Below are 19,101 nucleotides of genomic sequence, written 5' to 3'. Positions count from 1 at the left end.
TCTCTGCGCTCGAGGGCTCCCACGACAAGCATACTTGGTATCTCAGTCTCAGCTCGTACGCCAGACCGAACCAGCGTCAGTGTCGATGGCGGGCAGCCTGTGTTAAAAATCAATCCATCTGTCCATCTCCTTTTTTTGGAAAAGCAACCCTGGGCCCTGCATCTGTCACCTGCTCTTCTGTCCCACGATAATCTTCGGAAGCGGTGAGCTTTCACATTCATGAAGAGATTTCCGCGGCGAACGTTTTGTGCCAACTACTCAAAAAGGCACAAACAGAGAATTGAAAACGGACGTAATTTTCGCAGCGTAAAGACACTCAATGTCGCTGCTCTCAAAAAAATCCTACTTCCCGAAGAAGCTCTCCGAGTACGAGAAAGTGACTTCATCTGTCAGAATTGTTACCGTCGGTTCAAGGAAGACATAGATAATATGCAGGCAGAGTCGACCGAAACATTCGAAGAATTCCACCCTGGAGAAGAAATCGTAGAAAACTTAAACTCCAGTGTCAGCCTTAACTCCGAAATCTCGCCCCTAAAGCCACCGAGCACTCTAAAAAACGCCTCAGACTTTCCTATGCAAAGCGAAAGCAGGAAGAGGTGGCCAGAGCTATGGTGACGAAAATACGATCAGGGATACAGGCAGCATATAATCTCCCAGAGACTTCGCGTGCGTCGCAAGAAAAGTGTGTGCAATGCAGCAGGTGGGAAGACAACCTACATGCTGCCTACAATAGGTGTACGTCCTTTCAAGAGCGTTGCCAGCTGCTGACACTGCTACCACGTAACCTAACTGTAAAATATGTGCAGGAAGTTATTCCAGAGGCAACGAGGTACGTTATTCAAAAATCGAAGAAGATGGTGGATGAAGAAGGCGTACGGTCAACACAGGAGCGATATACAAGATGTAAGCTACAACACGAAGACATTACCACCGTTTTAGAATATTACACCATGGATGAACTCGATTGCTCTAGACAGACACCGAACAAAAAGGATGTTGTGAGAATCGAAAAGGAGGTAGAGAAGGAATGGGTACCTAAACGGTTCATGACGCGGTCTTTGCGAGAAGCATTCCGCCTCTACAAGCAAGCTCACCCTGCCTCCCAGGTTGGCCTCACAAAATTCATATCTTTGCGTCCTAAGTGGGTGAAATGCTCGCCACAGTGGCAAGTGTGTGTTTGCGTGTGCTGTGCAAACTTTCAATTGTGCCTCGTGGGACTGCAGAACGCCTCCGGAAGGTCGCTTTCTCCCGATGATATGCAGAGTCTCTGCGTTTGCCAGGAACCTACTGCGTCATGTTTCCTCAGGAATTGTGAGAACTGTCCACAAGATGGCATTTTCACTTTGGAAAATTTTGATATGAGCAGCGAGGACGAGGTGTTGATTGCTTCATGGGAATATTGTGAGCTAGTTAAAAAAACTCTGACCGCTTCATCATTTATGAGAGAATTTCTAAGAATGACCATGAAATGGATTCCCCACAACTATATCAGATCTGTGCAAGCAAAAGCAATACATGAAGAAAAACAGAGCTGCGAGAGAGGTGCAATTGTTTTGCATTTTGATTTCGCCGAAAACTGGACAGTTGTGCTTCCAAACGCAGTACAAGCGTACCATTCGCAGAAAAAGCAGGTCACCGTGTTTACCTGCGTTGTCACGTCAAGAAAATCGACTCGGAACTACGCCGTTATTTCCAACGATATGTCTCATGATTCAGCTCATGCATGTTTGGCTCTGTCAAAAATCAAAGCACATCAGGAAGACAACGCGCCAATCTACACCAAGGTAACGCATGTGAGCGACGGGGCTCCCGCTCACTTCAAGAATAAATATCAGTTTCATGAGCTACAACGCAGTGAATGTCAAGAGATGAAATGGATGTTTTCAGCCACTGGACACGGCAAAAATGCTTGCGACGGCGTTGGTGGGCTTGTGAAACATCGAGCATCACACCACAACTTGCGGAAGCCTGCAAGTGAGGCCATACAAACAGCCAGCGGCTTCGTGGACGCAATTCAAGGAACGCTAAAGAATATCACCATTCTGGAGCTCCCACAGAGGGAGCTTGCAGACTTTCGCGAAATGAAGAAGGAAGAATGGAAAACAGCAAAGAAAGTGCCTGGAGTTCAGACACTCCACATGTGGAAGTACGTTCAATCAAATGAAGGCAGTGCATCCTACGTGGCATCCACCGCTGCTTCGAAATGGAAGAGACTGTGATCTGGTTTGTGCTTTGGGCTGGACAATGTAATGTGTGCATACCGAAGTCAACTGCTGCCGTTTATTGTTACGATTTTCTGAATTGCAATCTGCACATAAAGCGGCATGCCATTTGTAAATTGAATCCTGATTAAAACTCCTGCTGATTAAAAACCTTGCAGATAAATTGTCCCCCTCAGAAGACGACGTTTTGTCTCCTGACAGTGCCCTGTCGAACCATTGAACACAGAGGTAAACAGATGCAGGTGCGGAAACGTCGGCTTCAGAAACACATTAATATTCATTTTTATATATAAACTTTTCTAAGCACCGATAAATGATCTAATATTTTTAAAGAATCGATTACATGCCAATGTAATTTACGATGACAAATTAGGCAATACAAAAAACGTTTGACCGCCACCAGCCAGTTCTTGACACATCAGGTGAAATAGTGAATTTATTCCCATTTTGACGCATCAAGAACACCGCTAACAAGCGAGTAGAAGCTCTACAAACATTGAGGATGGTTAGGATATTGTGGTAAATAAAATGTAACCAAGTTCAGTGAGTGCTAAAACAAATTTCTGAGAGTTACTATTTGTAAGAGGCAGTAATAAGCAACTCTAGATAACAAAAACATGAACTCAATTTGTATTCATTTTCATACTTTAAAACAATATAATGCAACACTTTTTTGTTACCCTAATATTATCGAGTATTGAGGATTATTCAGGCAAATTTTAATGAAATTCGATGATGTCTTTTTTAAAATCCCAGTCAAAATTGTCACTTTTTTGACGTTTTTGAACTTCGGCCAAATTTGAGGCCATATTGAAATATATCTGTCAAGTGTAGAACTACAAAACTTGCCTAAAGTGAGTAAAAGAAGCTGGAAAATACTGAGAAAAAGATTAAGTGTGGATATCTTTATGCATCTTGCCCTGAGGCTGCCCTGAAAAGTGCCTTTTTTGCACCGAATAGCTCCGGAAGCGAAGTTTGGGATTTTTTATTTAGAAGATTGACACAGAGAAAAAATGTTTTTTTATTTGTTCGTATAGTACATGTTACAAAGAGATAACGGAAAAATACTTAAGAGCGGAAAAAATTTATTGTGGATGCAGTGAGGCTCTAAACTTGCAACTTTGCGAAGTGGCAAAAACGACGTTTTCCACCTTTTGTGACATACGATTTTTTTCCGAGAAAACTACAGTTTCTTGCAAAACTAAGGTTCATTCATTTGTGTGGACACATTTGCCCATCAGATATAAAAATTTCATTGAAAACAAAAAATAGTCATGGGACCTCAATTACCGTTCTTATCTGAACATGCCTATATATATATATATATATATATATATATATATATATATATATATATATATATATATATATACGAGTCACTATGTGCAGACTACTGCTTTCTCCATGTTCTTTTTTTCACTGTTATTAGAAAAATGCCTGGTGAAAACACTTTGCTCACATTTCTGCCTAATCTGAATAGTCACAGAAAGGCTAAGCTCTGAGAGCAGTGAAATCATTACTGTCCTCTAGCATTTATCACAAGACCCTTGCCTCTACTGCGCTTGCTCAATACAAGGTGCAGACAATGACATCATGATTGACCAATTTCGTGGACTTTTAACTGTTGCTGCATTAAACATACACCTTGTAATAGACAGTTTTAGCAGAGCGTTGGTTCGCTTATTTGATGAGCACGTCTCCCAGACACGTCAGCAGTGCACTCTCAACTTGGATGTATAGCAACAAAGAAACTGAGAAGATGCACCTTCCAGCTCCGCTCTACCGGTTTTAAAGCAGAACGCGGGCAGCGTTGTACACTCTGCTGCGAGTATGCGCTCTGTGCACACGCGCGTTAGTTCTCCACTAGTCTTCTGCTGATCAGCTGCTGAGCACCTGCTAGGACCACATGAGGTCTGCAGTATCGTGCAAATAAAAAATAAAAAGTGAGGATACACTGGCCTGAGCATAGCGGACCATTAATGCTCTGCTAAAACTGTCTAATATTCATACTGTATGACTTGGACAGTTTGTACAGCAACCATAATTTATTTTATAAACAATCTACACTGTACTAGAAGAAAGAATAAGAGGGAAAAAAAAACAAAGGTCTGGATAAAAAAGACCACAAAAAGAGCGTACATTCATTATTCTCGAGGTAAACCTAATGAATGAAAAAACTATGAAGGAATCCAGGCAATTTATGAGATAACATTCTTAAACTAATGTGTATACTAATGATAGTTAATAAGCCAGCTGTAGCTTGAAAGTATAAATAAACAAAATTAGCAATTCTACATAGCAATTTGCTGTTAAAAAATCCACTAGGTCATTGCATACCCAACATGTTTTATGCGAGCTAAAACTATTATTTAAGTCATTTCTTCACAACTTTAAGCAACAAAATGTATACTTGTGAGTAAAAGCTTACGGACCACAAACTCGCTAAAAAAACTAAATAACTCACTAAAAAACTCGCTAAAAAACAAAATAAAATTGAGGAGTTCACTGGAAAGTTCGCAATGCCAAGTTTAGACTAGAGTTCTCAATTTCAAGTTACATTCATTGGCAGAGAAGAAAATCTGCTTTATCGCAGAATCCCTGGTCCATATACTTTTGCTCAGGGGAGTACACATTCATGATAAGAACTGTTTCTGAGAAAAAAAAAAAAAATACTGAATTACCCTGATCCCTTGGCGTGTAACCTGAAACTGAAGACGGCAGTTCAAGCAAATGCAATGCATTTGTCAGTTTTCGGTTATCAGCCTGTGTTGCCTGAAATTAGGTTTCTTTAACACGACCTCTGGCCCACATACTTTTGATCATAGGTGTACATTCACAGTATATACATTGAATAAAACAGTTGCCCAGCACGCTGAACACATTAGGCTATAAAAATAAAAGTGAATTCAAACTTTCATAAATATTTGTGGATCGTGCAGGATTTGTTCAAGCACTGGTAATAAGCCAAAGTGTTTTCAATGTTGTGCTGTCATACCTCATTATATAGTTGCAAGCAAAGTGTTAAAGGGATACTAAACATAAACACTAGATCAGCTTAGACTGGATAATCTTAAGGTATTCTTTAAAAACTCCATTTTTGTCAACATTGCAGTAACATGTTGAATATTAGAAGATAAAATGGGCAAAAAGTTCAATCTTCCTTTTTCAATTCCGTGCAAGAAACCCAGTGCCACTATGTCATATTTAAGAAGGATCGACGTTTGGGCAAGTTGGTATTGGTTGAACATCTTGAAGGGGCGGTGAAAGACGACGACAACAGAAGGCAGGAAGACACAGGACAGTGCTATTCTGTGTGTTCCTGCCTTCTGTCTTTGTTGTCTTGCACTGCCCCTTCAAGATGTCATATTAAATTTTTTTTTATATTCATCCCATTGCCGGTTGACTAGAAGTTCTTGAAACTTCCCAAGTTCTGTCTAGCTCTTTTCGAGTACAATATAGTTTGTCATTACTGATGAAAATTTAACTAGACGGGAGCAGACACCATAAAAATCCATAACATCATGGCAAGATGGTACAGGAACATTACAGAGGTGTTGCCAGGCCTTTTATTTTTGCATCTCCTCTGGCCTACCAAGCCTCTTCCCTCTGTAAGAGGGAGTTTTTTATTTTACTTTACTAATACAGCTCAAATAATTTTTTCTCTTTAGTGTCTCTTTAGTAAGATACAATTCCATCAAGAAGGAATTTAACGACCAATAACTTTTTGAAGGTTCTTTTTCTTTTCCTATGTGCAGTGGGCCTCAAGGGACAGAAAAATTGTTAGTGTGTTGAGCAAGTCTTCTGGCCTCAAATACAGATTTGATTCTTTGTCCTTTTTTTTTTTCTGATACACAGTGGCTCTTTAAAGAGCAGCACACTTACGATATTCTGACCAGCTTGAATACACGAAGCAGAGACCATCAGGACTGAAAAACAAAAATGAAAAGAGCAGCATTTACATTGACTGCAAGGTATGAAGATCTAGTATCAAAGAAACATTTCTACATACATGATTTAGGACATCTTCCAAGTATATTTAAGCAATGCTTCCATTTATGGAAGTGGCAGCATAGTTGTCACATTACATATTTTCTTCCACCAAGCAGAATTCACACATTTGGGCACGTAGCGTTGAATATTTCGTCATATCAGTATTTTGGCTACAGGACCCCTTTCTCAATACTTTGGAGAAAGGAGATTCAATAATATGATGTTTGCAGACTATGCTAGTCCACAGGAAATATTCAAAATCATGATTTTTGAAATCTTGAATACACGACACGTTTAACAAGCAACATTAAAAAATATGGTGGCTTTCTTTTTTTTTTACAATACCTCATGGGACAGCAAAAATCAAGTCACGCCATATAAGTAGATTAGCATTCCACAGCAACAAATGTACTGCAGTTGCCAAGAAAAATGTTTCCATAAGAAAGGAAATGCTGCAAACGCAATTGAGGAGCAGCACCACATCATTGGGAATAAGAGCCAACTACACATGGCATACTAGTATATCAACCCGACACTCTTTTCTCAACAGCAGTCAACCATTAAAAAACAAAAAGCAATATACATTCACTGTTGAAATGAAAGTGTAGCTTATCCACATTTATTTGGTTTTCCCAAAGACTCTCTTCCTCTTTCTATTACCCCTTTCCCTTACCACCAGTGTAGGGTGGCAAACCAGGTGCTCGTCTGGTTAACTCTCCCTGCCTTTTCTCTTCTTGCTTTTGCTCTCTCTCTTCCCGCAGACAGACTGACACTGCTTTTTAACACTGCTCCTTCAGCCCTAAATTTACCCTCTATGAAGCCTTCCAACTTGCCAAGAGTAGCACACTACCACCTCCCAGATTGCTGGGGCAGCTGCAACAACAGCTATCTCAGGAGGCCATAGGGCATGAGAGTGATGCAACGATACAAAGATATAACATGTACTTCAATGTTCATGGACAATTTGAACAGACAAGGGGATGTGCTGCCTTCATCTGAACTTTCCCCTTGAACTAATACATATATGAACAAAGAACAATGACATATTTCCAAAAGTGTAACTATCACACTAGCTAAACAACACATGTGCCTTAAGCTTTTTAAATCTAGAAGTTCTTTTGTAAAGTGTGCAAAATTTACCAATATTTTTTCATTCTATCAAATTATTGCACATTACATGCAGACTTGAAAGATATATGAGCTGTTTATCTTTTATGGTCACCCCAAACAATGAAATATATCTGACCTGAAAGATAGGGTTTCCCTTAGCACACACTTGAGGTTTGAACATAATTACCTGAATATAGATTGATGATACCGAAAGGAAGCGAAAGCATAGATGAATATGTTCAAGTGCCTAAATTCAAATTCACGATGTGAATTGAGTTGATGAGCATGGCTCATCTTCGGTGAGCAAAGAAGCAGTTGTGGCTATCCACTATGGCTCGTCCTTGGCGATATTTCACTATGGCTCGTCCTTGGCGACAGCTCAGGCTTGGTACTTAAAAGGTTAAATCTTAATTGTACAAGAACAGGGTAAATACCACAGCTGCTTGGCTGCACCATTCTCAACAGCTAATTCCATCAGTTTGAGAAAATGGCAACAGACAAGCAGTATAGTAGCCTGTATGATGGAACAGTGAGGAATGGCATGCGTGTTCTTGACCTGTGATTTTCTCTCACAACATTGATGTTATTAACTTCATGGGATGACTGTACATAAATGTGTTTTCTCTAAAATAGACAGGTCTGAATTCAATCTTGAGCCTCCTCATGCAAAACATGAAACATTCTGAAATATACTGTTGGTTGCCAAGGGGTGAACAGAAACAGTAAAATCTCCTCTTGCAAGCAAAGGTTAGTGAGCATAAATTAATATTTTGAGAGTAACAATAATCTGGTAATCAAAATAAAGGGGTCCTTCACTTTTTAAACGTGGTAAATAAACCTACTTGGCTGCCAAAGTCAGCCAAAACACGCTGACAACTGCCACGAGTCCTGACAAAAATAAACACACAGAAATCTTGTTGCTGATGTGGCGCTTACAGCTGCGATACGCCAATACCAAAGTTCAGCATAATTATGTATAGGCTGGTTCAGCATCGTAGGCATTGATCCTAACTACCACTATTTGAAAAACAAAAAGCCTGGAACGCTCTGAAAGCATGGCAGGCACAATGTTTGATTTTTGACCACTCTGCTCATGCAAGACGTGTAAAACCAAGGTTGTCAGCAAGGATCTGTTGTGCGGTGTTCTTTAACACTAGACATATGCGGCGACTTTGTTCATTAAACAAGCTGAAAGGATGTTCTTTATCCACCACCATGATTATGAGTGACGTTGGCTAACATTCTCTGGGCTAGGTTTAGTACATGTACACAAAGACTCAAGACAGCAAACAATGCTACTGCGGCAGCTGTAGCTCAATTGGTAGAGGATTGCATGTGTCTTGTGGAACTTGCAGCGTGAATGCAGTGCAAAGCACTAAAGGGCGGGAAGAAATGGCTTGCAGAAAGATGTCCAAACACAAGCACTGCTGTTCAGTGCTTGTGTTTATACAAGTAAACAGGCTTAATGAGCTGCGGATAGACCCAATGAGCATGAGGATGATAAGCCTAATGATAGGCTTAACGAGCATGAGGATAATGTCAGAGGCAAAAGGAATACATGACTAGCATTCCATTGCCAGCAGTGTGATAGTGGTCCAGATTATAGACACAAAGAAACATTCTGCACAGCCACAATCCAGTAACTTGTTAAATTTTGGAACCCAATGAAGTGTCTCTTAGGCACATCATATATTAGTATGACATCACTGGCACTTTCAAACAAGGAGTTGGCACGTCTAGGAGTAAATGGACAGAAGGACATGGCATAAGATGAATACTTCATTTTTTTATATGTGTATTAAATATAGTAGTTGGAAGTCAGTGATTGTGAATCATCTTCTCTCTGTCCCGATCGTGTTTGGGACTGTTGAAAACTGAATTACCTAACAAGCCAAATTCTAATGCTACCAATGCCAACTTTCACGCTTATCAACTCCTTTGCCTTAACATTTCTAGACATAAATGCGCAGTTCTATTCAAAACAAAAAGCTGCGTTTGCAGAGGGTGCATGAAGCAGCTGTAACCCACCTAACAGCCATGTCCAGAATACTCCAACCCACATCTCGAGCAGACACAGACTTGAAAAGCTTGAAGTCACCTTGGCTTGTGTCATAGATGCGTATCACACAGTCTGCACAATGTGAAATGAACTTGAAGCACAGCAAAACAATAATACCATTGGCCAAATCCATAAAACAATGACAAGCTTTAGTGATGAAATAATAGCACCGTGGAGTACAAAAAAAAAAAAAAGAAACCGACAGCTACAGATAACAAAAGCTAAAAATAAACAAGACAGTTCCTTCTTTCCTTGCACTACCTAGGACCTAGCTGCTACCTAGGGCCTAGGGAAAACACAGGGAATGCGGGAGATGGAAATTCAATATGATGAGCAAAACAAGAACAAGGTGAAAGCAGGAGCCAATGTTTCAACAAGTGGACTTGTCTTTTTCAAGGTGACATACACTCTCCTCGACACAGTATGTATAGGTACGGTTCGTCTAAAGGGGAGAGTGGTTGAAGCGGGTGCGCGAGGCAACGACCGAGGGTGTGTTAGCGGTGAGGGTGTAGAATTGAAAAGAGAGGTGTGCTACTAAATGTCGGTGGAGAAATGGGAGGTAGCACCACGTGTCAGTAAGTTGATGTGTCACTGTGGGTTCCTCTTTTCGTGGAAAGAACCTGGGCCTGGACAATGGGGGGGAGGGGGGAGGGGGGGTATTGATAAGTGAACTGATTAGCGCGAGGAAGAAAAAAGAATGAATAAATAAAGAACGAAAGAAATTAGTGAAAAAAGGGAGGTTGGAATATTATTGACAACCCAATAACAAAAAAACTAAGCAATCCAATAAAAGATAACTAAGTGATTAATTACCAGAAGCCTACGAATAGCCCGCAGTATTTAGACTACACCAGTCATCACCTGCGACACTACAAGTGAGGAATTTTTGTCGGACAAGCAAAATGAATAAGAAAAAAGAAATAAAAAAGAAGAAAACAGAAGGCATGGCCAGCAGTCTGTACAAATGGCACCAGCACAATCGCGTGACTCCACTGGACCAATAGAGAGATGTGAATAGGCCCCAGACCTCCTCGCCTGCCCTCGCTCACCAGCTCGGGCAGCAAGATAAATGAATGCCGCTACCTTAAGTTATATTCAGCAGGATTAATTGAGTGTGGCTGTTTGCCCCAACTGTCAACCAGAATATGAAAGTTACTTTTACACACTCTCCGAGACCTACAACACAGTGCCCTGAATTGCGTCGGTGATCTTGCTGACGCCTGCTACAGCCAAAGCTGCCAAACTGTTCTGACGCAACGTGGCACAATCTCGGTCATTTTTCAGCTTTCATGGCAATTTGATACAGCAGTTTGTGTGAGTATCAAAATGGCTCAATCGGCACAGGAATCCCATCCATGCTATAAGCAGTAGCTAGCATTAAACCAACCATACATGAGATATTAAAAATATACATACATATTTGCATTTAAACACCTAGGGGTGTGTGGATACTTCAATATGCGTATGTGTAACCTATACACAAGAGAAGCTTACCTTTAAATTAAAGAGACTGATAGGTCATTCCTTATTAATAATAGGTCATTCCTTGTTACCAAACAATAACAAAAATATATATTTACGTGCAAGTGCGCGACCATAAACACAGCGTAATACACTTCACATTCATGATACGAGAGTATTACCAAGTGCGTGTCACCAGGCAACAAGCTCGCATAAAGAAATAAATCCTGTGTGTTCAAATAAAAGAAAAAGGCAACATATATGTTGAAGGGGTATGTAGCCTTTTTTAGTGCACTCAATATATAACAGACAATACACTGAGATATTAAAGTTTGATTTAGTGTTTCTCTTTATTGCGCCTTCAAAGGCAACTGGCACTCTTTATTTTTATAATAGCTGCACTGTAGGTTTGGATGTATTGTTATTTTTCATCAGGTATGAAGGTAACATTGAAATTATTAAAATGCACAGGGCAAAATGCTGTTCACTTGGCGCCAGGTGTCATGTTATACATGCTGTAACATGACACCTGGTAGTGATGTTCATTATGTCTTTTTTTTCTCTTGGAAATTTTGCTACAAACTTTAGACCTGAGGAAAAATATTCAAAACATCCCAATTTGGCCAATATCAATATTTAAGCTAAACAGTGTTCTTTACTTTTAAAGGGCTCCTGAAGCACACCTTGCATATGGTGAAAAAACAGTCTGTGAATAACATATGCTGCTGTGAACATGTCAGCCACCTATTGCAGCCGTGCGAGGCATGTGGAGCTTAAATGTGGAGCACTAAGTCACCTTTTTCTTAAACACTCTCTTTTCAAACAAAGCCTTCTCCTCACCCATTTCAAAGCTGCTGGCCCTTTGCAAATGTCATCATATGCAAGGTTCTCATAGGTGGTTGCTATTGGCTGATAGCTGACATCAATCAAGAAGGGTATTTGGATCAATATGCTTCTTCTTACTGTTACTGCGTAAATTTATTGACACAGTTTACTAAACAGGCTGAAGTAAGCGAAAACCTGCATACAGAATTTTGATAAAAATTACGTACTTCCGGAAGAAGCCGACTACTGCCTGCTCACGCTCAGCTGCTCGCACAGGAATTAAACTTTGGCCACACTGTTTATCGGTGTCAGAGCTGACGGCTATCACTAATTTATACAGCAAAACCTCGTTAAATAAAACCCGCTTAAACAGTAGTTTCGTTTTAAAAGTAGTAAAGTCAAATCCCCGACTCAGCGGCCTTTGAACATAATGTGTTTTGTTTCCGCATAAACCGTACCAGCTTATTGCGTGTGTATCGGTTAAAACATATTGTTCCCACTTTTCGTCGCGCAAACACGGCAGTGCTTCGTCTCCATCAGGTGGCCCGGCAGAACAACAAGCCTCAGAGATCTGAACCACGGCCTCCAAGCACCCTGTGTGTTTGCGTGTGAAGCCACATCAACATCAACATCATTTCGGCGCCGTACCCAGAGAGCGTTGTGGCGTCGTTTAAGTGAGGAGTCGCATCATGCTGAAGCTCGGATAAAAAAGACGCCGGGTGCTCAGCATATAAGAAAAATAAGACATCGTTTATGCTGTCGAACGTGACGTGAAGAAGTCGGCACTGGCACACAACATGGGTCTACTGTTGACTACGGTGTGGGGCATCTGGAATGTGAAGAAGTTGCTTGGCTGCGCTGCTGTGACCACGAAGAGATGTCGGCTGCAAGGTTCGACTTTTCGCCATCGTTGCCTCCGTTTTGCCGAAGTGTCGCCTAGCGACAGTGATAAGGATGACACGGAAAGAGACAGTACGGGCGATTCAGGCCCGACAGTGGCAGAAGCTGTGCGTTACGTCAGCCCAACGAATGCAATCGTCGCAATGGGAACAGCATCCCACAATGAAAAGGTGTCCCGCAACTTCTGCAAGGCTACCGTGCCCGCGCACGGAGAATATGCAACACTTACGAGGAATCTGCAATGCGAGTGTTTGCCAAGAAGAGGGGGCTGGTTGAAAAGCTGGCTCGCAGCTTCAGTAAGTTTGAGGCTGCTGTCGTCGTTGCTAGGCCACCGCGGCATCAAACGAAAATAACACTTTTGTCGCGCGAAGTAAAGAAATACTGCATGTTTTTTCCTCTTTCATCACATTCTCTCTTCCGTTTCTGACACGTAAGTGGGCGATCCCATGCTATTTCGGTTAAGCAGTACTACCGTTTAGTACATACTTTTTCCGAGCTCAGGCCAACTACGGTTTAACGAGGTTTCACTGTATTAGCTTTTAACACTCAACTAGGCTTCTAACCACGCAAAACTTAAGGTCAGGTCCCACGATGCTTGCCAGCATACGCTCATTCTAGCCCTGTTGTGCACATAGCAAACATTGCGTCTACAGTTGCATGAAGCTGCATCTGCTGCGCAGGTGCACGGAATCTTGGAGGTCATGTACTGTGTAGTGTAGACGCTACTATGGCTGCCGCGGGGTGCTGCGACAAGCCCAATGTGGCTCACTGAGGACAACCGTGTGCATTGCTTGGTCTCTGTGGGCAATGTGGCTCCAGGTGCATGGCAAGTAGGCCTGAGCACCAACATCTGACTGGAATAGGTTGTCTGGTTCCCGAGTTGCACACCTTCCAGTCTTGTTGCCATCATGGACAAAGCTCGTAATATTAGGAATCTTTTCAATGCGAGTCCATAGAGTGGCATCTATTGCTTAAAGCATGGATATAGTTTGGCGTTTCAAGCACGCCATGCAGCGACCGGCGAAATCGGGTATGTCCCGCCGATAATGCCAGGATTGACTAAAATTTGCCCCCTGTATAGTTTGGCACGTTGTCATTGCCCGCAGCAGTGCGGTGGTCAGCTGTTGCAATTAATGCATGTGCACATTTGTGCAGCAAGTGAGAACTGTATTTTGCAGAGGCACAAATTCAGCACACTTGCTTCAATGCACCCGAACTATATAAGTCTTTGTAGCAACAAGACCTTTAGATGGCCCTGATACACACTGAAAATAGATTCGACTATATTGCTAGTGCTTTCGAGAGAAGATGTTAGCTAGGCTGCAGTCTGTCTTTTACTAGAGGAGAGGGAAGTGAAAAAAAAAAAAAAGAAAGCAAGGGGGTGACAAGCGATTTGCGCAGAAATGCGTATAGACCAGCAAGCTGCCAACCAGCCAAACTAGCACACGATGCACTCTTGTCTAGCGGCTCTGGCGTAATATAAGACGTGTTGTATTCCCACGCCGAAGCGCGCTAGTCATGCTGACAGTGCCGGATGCTAGACTGTATAGCCAATATGGAGTTGAACGATGGCCACCGTAGCGTAACTGCGCCATGCGTGGCGCGCGCCTGTGTTACACCAAGCTATATTTGCACCTTTAGCCAAGGTGCATGCTGCCGAAGTACTTGCACAAGAGAACATAAAGATGACGTTTCGTTCAACCCTCATAAATTATGTGATTTCTACAGAGATAAGCGTGAAAGGAAGTGTGCTACTCATGCCACTCAGCGCAAGAAAACACAGCCACGTGTAGCTATCAGCACAGCGAAGGGATAAGGCACCTGTGGAAACACCATGAACTCAACCATAAAGTGACGGATAGCCTCCGAGTTTAGCATGTCATAGGCTCAAAAGTCCGAAGTAGTGGCATCTACGTGTACATCTAAAATCAAATTTGAACTGGGCACAACGGTGACATTCAGTAGGTGGAGCATTGTGGACACCACACCGCTCTGCCGTAGTCTTCGCAGTGCACGGCATTGAAAGAGGAGCGGGAACATCGTGAAGGGGATCAAAGATGATCTTTGACTGCCAATCACTCTGCTTCTGCTGAGCGCATCAAAGTACATTTTGCTGCAAAGTATTCCTGAAATAGTCTATTTTAACTTCAAACACATTTCTTGACTTCAAACAAGAGCTGGTTCTTTTCTTCTTTGTTTCTTTCTTTTTTTTTTTGCAAGAAAATTTGCAATCATTTAAGCCTGTGGTAAATTTTGCTATTATTTTACCAAATAAGACATTCCAGAGCTACTACTTGGTATCCCCACACTCATAGTAACTAAAAGAGATGGAGCATTAAAATCTAGTACAGAAGTTTTACATGTGCATTTTGTTTTGTGGCAGGTGGAGGTTGAAAGCCTGCATATTATCACAGTAGCCACCACCCTTATTCTGACAGAAGTACTTCAGACTGTGTGTAATCAATGGCCAAATTGTACAGCCTGCCTAGGGGAATGCCACCTATGACTTACTCACATGAGCATGATTTGCTTCTAAGAATACCACTTATTTTACTTAGTGCTAAAACTTCCCAAAAGTCTGCCTTGCCAAAACCAGACTTCTAGATACAGTAGCACACAAGCACATCAGTGACTCAGAAACACAATGACTAAGTTTACATTATCAAAGTGAAAAATATATATGAATGGGTGAATGCTCCTGCTTCAAAAAATAGGAACAAGGCAACAGCCAACATTCTGACAAGGGGACTTGCCAGAAAGAAAAACAGGCAACCTGCACTATTCATTCTAAGTAATGCTTTACAGCTTGTGAGCAACAATACACCAAGAAAGTGCTTTCTTACTTGATTTTTGTTGCCATTTACTACCTACACATATTAGAAATTTCACATGGCTCAAACAAAACATTTTTTAGATGTGGCATATCGTAGGAGAGTGTGGCCAGCAGCATATTGCTGACATTTGCATTGAATTACTCAGTATATCATTTGCAGTGTGCTTAGTTAGCCCCCTCCCCCCACCCCCCACCCCAAAAAAAGGGGGGGCGTGTGTTACTCTTCATTTGTGCATCCTGAAGGCAGTGCTTTCAAGTGCGTTCAGAAATGCTGCTTGCATGCTAGCTACAAGTGAAGCAAAGTCAAATGTTTTCATTGCCTTCCAGTGCCAGCCAATCGCTTATCATGTGACCCTGGTGGCTTCCCATTTTCACAACCAACATGCTGAAGTGGTTGTCTGGCTTTTGATGGACACTGAGGCAAATTTTTTTTTTTTTATTGGCATGTAAGCTTTTTTTGATACACTACCAAGAGTACTGCAATTCAGGTCTGCAGATGCACAGTGACATCTTTCTTTTTCATGTTTTTTTTTCTTTCATAGCATAAAAATAAGAAATGTAAACGATAACATCAGGGAAAGAACTCCATTGGATGTTTCTGAACATGTTCAACAACAAAAGAAGTTAGGTATACTTTAAAACAAATATAATTGACAGCAACATTCTTCTGCACTTGAGTAATTACCGTTGAGGCTTACCCTGGCACGCTGTCATAAATATATCACCATTTCGGGCAAACGTTCCACAAAAAGCTTTGCTTGGGTAGAACACTGCATCTGCTTGGAAGTTTGGCAGCAACCTAATGGCAAATGAAGCATACACATCAGTAACAACAACAAAAAAGTATTGCAAGTCACTTTCATTTCTTTAAATTGGTAGCTACAGGAAAACCTCGTTAATACATAGTTGGCAGGGAACATGGATCAGGTACACGCTAAGCTATGTATTAAGCTATGTGCTATTTCGGAAGCAGTGGTTGTGGCCTAAACTATGGTCCTAACCATTGTCTAAATTCTTGCGCAGATTACGTAGCCATCTGAGCTCAAGATACAGCACTTTGACAGCACTTACTATCAAGGCAGACGTGTCGACACAAGTGCGCTGCGTGCGGTGCAAGGACAAGCCTTTTTAAGTGGCTGGCTCTGGACGGCGTCCTTCATTTCGGCAGCAGTGGTTGTGGCACAGATTACGTAGCCATCTGAGCTCAAGATACAGCACTTTGACAGCACTTACTATCAAGGCGGACATGTGTCGAGACAACTGCGCTGCGTGCGGTGCAAGGACAAGCCTTTTTTTTTTAAGTGGCTGGCTCTGGACGGCACCCTTCATTTCGGCAGCAGTGGTTGTGGCGCAGATTACGTAGCCATCCGAGCTCAAGATACAGCACTTCGACAGCACTTACTATCAAGGCGGACATGTGTCGAGACAACTGCGCTGCATGTGGTGGCTGCCGGCAAGGCCAAGCCTTTTTAAGTGGCTGGCTCTGGATGGCGTTCATTTCAGCAGCAGCGATTGTGGCCTACGCTACAGTCGTAACCATTGTCTAAATTCTTGCGCAGGTTAGTGCTGTATTAATTTTTTCATAGCCCTTCACAAATACCCTCTGTGCTGCCACCAATGCTGCCCTTTCGCTCTATGTTTTACTGCTTGTGTTTATTGCTCTGAGTGCTTAACTACGATGCCGACTAACGCCGAGCTGGCAAGGGAAATTGAAGTGCTCCGTTCTGAAGTCACAGAGATGCGCCAAAGCCTGATGGCTTTTAACGACTTGTACGAATCTTGAAATCAAGGAATGAGTCTTGTGCAAGAAAACAAATCCCTGAGGGATGAGAACAAGTCCTTCGTGGATAGTAACAAGAACCTTACGCAAAGAGTTGGTGACCTGGAGCAGTACTCGCGGCAACACCATGTGGAAATTAAGGGCATCCCAAAAACAGACCGAGAAAACTGCCTGTCAATTGTACAGGTCTTGGGCGAAAAGATCGGCTGTCCTGTGGCTGCTGTTGATATAGATATTGCTTACCGCATACCTGCTGAACAGAGAACTAACATCATAGCACGATTCTGCTCTAGGACAAAAAAGGCTGACTTTCAATCCAAAGCGCGAAAGGCCCGACTCACTATGAGCGCTATTGGGCTCTAGCATAAGCCACAAATGTCTATTTTTGTCAACGATCATCTAACACCAGAAAATAAGCGACTTTTTGCGCAGGTGGTAGAACTAAGGAAATCTAAATGTTGGAAATTTCTGTGGACCGACAACTGCGCTATCAAGGCCAGAAAGTCAGAAGACAGCTGTGTGCACCGCATCTCCTGTGTGACTGATCTAACTATATTCACGTAATCACATGTAGTTTTCTTAGCACTCACTGATCTTTACAATTCATCATGGCTGAGTCTGTTTTTTCACTTGATCAAACTAATTCTCTGCTGAAAAAAATTTAGCACATCTTAACATCAGCAGTATTCGTAGGCATCACGATGATCTTGTCATGTTTCTTTCCATTCTGGACCATGCTTTCTCTTTCATTTGCCTGTCTGAGACGTGGTTGTCATCCCATGATGGAAATCTGTACGGTGTTCCCGGTTATACTTCTGAATACTGTCATCGAAAAGGACATCGCAGTGGCGGTTCAGCCATATTAGTAAATTCAAAATTGTCACATAAACGCCATCATGACCTCACTTTGTGCACCTCTCTCTGTGAATCTGTTTGGTTAGAAGTAGATCAAAGTAACTTTGTCAAGCAGTAACTTGTTGCCGACCAATCGTGATATTATAATTACATCCATTTATCGTACTGAACAAGTTATTTGACAAAACAAGGACATTATAAATTGCGGTGACATTAACGTCGATATAACTGAACCTAACAGTCACTCATGCTCCGAGTATGTCAGCACTTTTCTTAGCTAATTCAGTAATTCATACTCCAACTCGGTGTGAACAAGGCGGTTCTAGCACTCAAATACATCATATCCTTTCCAGCTTACATACTGATAATACCACGGCCGGAGTAGTAAACTATGATATAAGAGACCATTATCCCATATTTTTTACCGCAGGCTCCGTAACATCTAGTCTCTCTAGAAAAAACATCAAGCCATTCTTTCCTTCAAATAAATTTATTTACCTAATTCGTGTGACTGACTGGACTGACGTGTTTCAGGAGCAATGTGCAGAAAAAGCTTTTGCATCTTTTTCAATAAAGATATCAAAGTGCACTAATTAATGCATGAGTAACTTCACCGTGCAAGCTGGTTTAGTACACCAAGAAAGCCTTGGATCAGCAACAGTTTACCGCGGTCCATAGTTAGAAAAAAAAAAAAAAAAAACTAATTTTGCAAGAAGCTCAAAGCTCAGCCATTTATTAACACATTGCGTTCACGATTGAAAGCATATTCAAATGTTCTTGCAGCCACCCTAAAATGTGCTAAGCTTCATTACTATGGAAACAAAATTAGACAAAATGGAAACAACACTGGACGAAACTGGCAAGTTATTAAATAATTTGTAAACACTAATACCACTGATAATGGCATATCATGCATCAGCTACAATTCAGTTAATTTAACCGACCCTAAGGTCATCGCTAATGCTTTCAGTAACCATTTTAGTGCTGTAGTTGATCTACAGCATGAACCACCCTTACCTAGTTTGCCACGCAGTCCCCATTCATTTTATTTATACCCTACAACTTC

General features: G+C 41.7%; 2 protein-coding genes across 7 annotated transcripts in view; one reads left to right on the top strand and one right to left on the bottom strand.

Moving 5' to 3' along the window:
- The window catches only part of LOC135919908 (DDB1- and CUL4-associated factor 11), a 106,815-nt gene that overhangs the window by 36,637 nt on the left and 51,077 nt on the right, over nt 1-19,101 (bottom strand). For all 6 annotated transcript variants that reach the window (XM_065453918.1, XM_065453920.1, XM_065453915.2 and 3 more), the window contains exons 6-8: nt 16,099-16,199; nt 9,351-9,453; nt 6,105-6,148 (exon numbers count right to left, since the gene is read on the bottom strand). In XM_065453918.1, coding sequence (XP_065309990.1) covers nt 6,105-6,148; nt 9,351-9,453; nt 16,099-16,199 — 248 coding nt within the window. The remainder of the gene's footprint in view (nt 1-6,104; nt 6,149-9,350; nt 9,454-16,098; nt 16,200-19,101) is intronic.
- Nucleotides 1,257-2,219, top strand: LOC135919900 (uncharacterized). The gene has a single exon (XM_070532670.1). It carries the CDS (start codon nt 1,257-1,259, stop codon nt 2,217-2,219), a length of 963 nt encoding a protein of 320 aa, XP_070388771.1.

The sequence above is a fragment of the Dermacentor albipictus genome, chromosome 1, assembly GCF_038994185.2.
Source record: "Dermacentor albipictus isolate Rhodes 1998 colony chromosome 1, USDA_Dalb.pri_finalv2, whole genome shotgun sequence".
Classification (NCBI taxonomy): domain Eukaryota; kingdom Metazoa; phylum Arthropoda; class Arachnida; order Ixodida; family Ixodidae; genus Dermacentor; species Dermacentor albipictus.
This window is presented reverse-complemented; position numbering and strand designations above follow the sequence as displayed.